Source organism: Marmota marmota, unplaced genomic scaffold, assembly GCF_001458135.2.
Source record: "Marmota marmota marmota unplaced genomic scaffold, marMar, whole genome shotgun sequence".
Classification (NCBI taxonomy): domain Eukaryota; kingdom Metazoa; phylum Chordata; class Mammalia; order Rodentia; family Sciuridae; genus Marmota; species Marmota marmota.
This window is the reverse complement of record NW_026000205.1, coordinates 7,746,706-7,748,633: the sequence shown is the minus strand read 5'-3', so window position 1 is coordinate 7,748,633 and position 1,928 is coordinate 7,746,706. Positions and strand designations below refer to the sequence as shown.

General features: G+C 55.4%; 1 protein-coding gene across 1 annotated transcript in view; it reads left to right on the top strand.

The window, feature by feature from the left end:
• The window catches only part of Sptbn4 (spectrin beta, non-erythrocytic 4), a 74,113-nt gene that overhangs the window by 30,258 nt on the left and 41,927 nt on the right, over positions 1 to 1,928 (top strand). The window contains exons 14-15 of the mRNA XM_048790880.1: positions 1 to 297; positions 1,642 to 1,779. The exon at positions 1 to 297 is cut by the window's left edge and continues 1 nt beyond it. Of these exons, the coding sequence (XP_048646837.1) occupies positions 1 to 297; positions 1,642 to 1,779 (435 nt within the window). The remainder of the gene's footprint in view (positions 298 to 1,641; positions 1,780 to 1,928) is intronic.

The window sequence follows — 1,928 nt, the reverse complement described above, 5'->3', positions numbered from 1 at the left end:
GGCGCATCGCGGGCCGGTGGGCGGCCTGCGGCGCCAGCTAGCGACACTGGGGGGCGCCAGCGGGGCCGGACCTCTGGTGGTGGCACTACAGGTGCGTGTGGTGGAGGCCGAACAGTTGTTCGCCGAGGTGACCGAGGTGGCCGCACTGCGGCGCCAGTGGCTGCGGGACGCGCTCGCCGTGTACCGAATGTTCGGGGAGGTGCACGCGTGTGAGCTGTGGATCGGTGAGAAGGAGCAGTGGTTACTTGCCATGCGTGTGCCCGACTCGCTGGACGACGTGGAGGTGGTACAGCACCGGTGAGCACGTGCTTGTGGCACTTCCGGGTTCCTGTCCCCGCTGGGACCTCCCTGGGGTCCACAGTGAACACATTCTCTCAGGTGGAACCAGAGGTTCCAACCTCAGCTTCACCCTTAACCAGCCTTTTGACAGTTCTGCAACTCACCCAACCTCTCTGAACCTGTTCGCCCATTTGTAAAATGGTGTTGATGATAGTCCTGTGTCACAGGCTCATGATGAACAGGAAGCACATACACACCTATGAAACACTTAGCCAGTGCCTGGGGAGCAGGGAACACCCACCCACAGCATTTGCTATTGTTACTATGAGGTTATATTCACCTGGCATGAAGTTACCCACCTGAAGTCCTCCAGAGACACCCCACCTCAGCCTGCCCCTGCACAAATGTCATCTTTAGCTAATCAAATAGCTCCAACCTCTGTCACTTTTGCTTCTCTCACCTGCTTTACACTTCGTCATAGCCCTCCCCCTGTGACATGTCACACTCTGATTTGTGCTGGCTGACTTAGTCACCAGTGTTAAATTCATGGGTGAACAAGGCCTGTTCTCCCTCTGTCTCTCTGAGCCTCCTGTCCATCCATCCACCCATGCATTCAGCAGGAGTGGACTGAGTGTCTGCTCCGGCCAGGTCTTGTGCTGGGCGTTGCTGGGAACACGGGCTGCCCCTTGCCCATGCTGTTTTGAACCAGGGAGAACTATGCCCGGTTTAAAAAGATCTCCCAAGCTGCCATGGGGAGAGGGGCTGGAGGGGGAAAGAGGAGGGTCTGGGAACCCAGAGAAACAACTGGGTTGGGGACTCAGATGGTGGGGACAGGCCTCGGCCAGAGCAGGAGGCCAAGAGGAAAAGCCATGGGCTGACAGGCTAGATTATTGTCCAAAACAAAGCCCAGGGGTCAGATCTGGGAGATAGTGGAACTGTCCCCTACCTGGGGACCCAGAGGAAGACAATTCCCTCAAGATTGTGGGGAGATGTTGTCACAGGTTGAGTCACAGTGGGTATGAGAGCCCCAGGGAGGTATTTAAGGTTGGAGACAAGTTCACAAGAAAGGAGGTTGAGGCTGAGAGTGAGATGTGGAGGTCATGGATTCAGGGGCTTGGGTGGAGACTGGGGAAGGGTGGGATGGCACCAGGAGGTGTAAGGGAAAGCCTGGGGACCCAGGACAGAGTGCTGAGGAATCTAATATTTAAGCAGCCTGTAGAAAAGGAGGAGCCAGCAAGGGAGTCTGAGAAGCGAGGCTGGAGAGCTAGGAGCACAACCAGGAGAAGGTAGTTTTGCACAAGCCAAGAGGTGGGCAGGTCCCCAGGGGCCAGGCCTCTAAGCACCTCCATCCTCCATCTGCAGATTCGAGAGTCTGGACCAGGAGATGAACAGTCTGATGGGCCGTGTCCTGGATGTGAACCACACAGTCCAGGAGCTAGTGGAAGGGGGTCACCCCAGCTCAGATGAGGTGCGCTCCTGCCAGGACCACCTCAACAGCAGGTAGGTGGGGCTGGGGCTGGAAGTCCTTCCTGGTATCTCATACCAGTCACTCAATCATAGAAATCAAAGATGTGTTATTTCAAACACCTGAGATGTTAATGGCCACCTGATAAATCAGCAAAATCTTGACAAAAAAAAAAAAAAAAAAA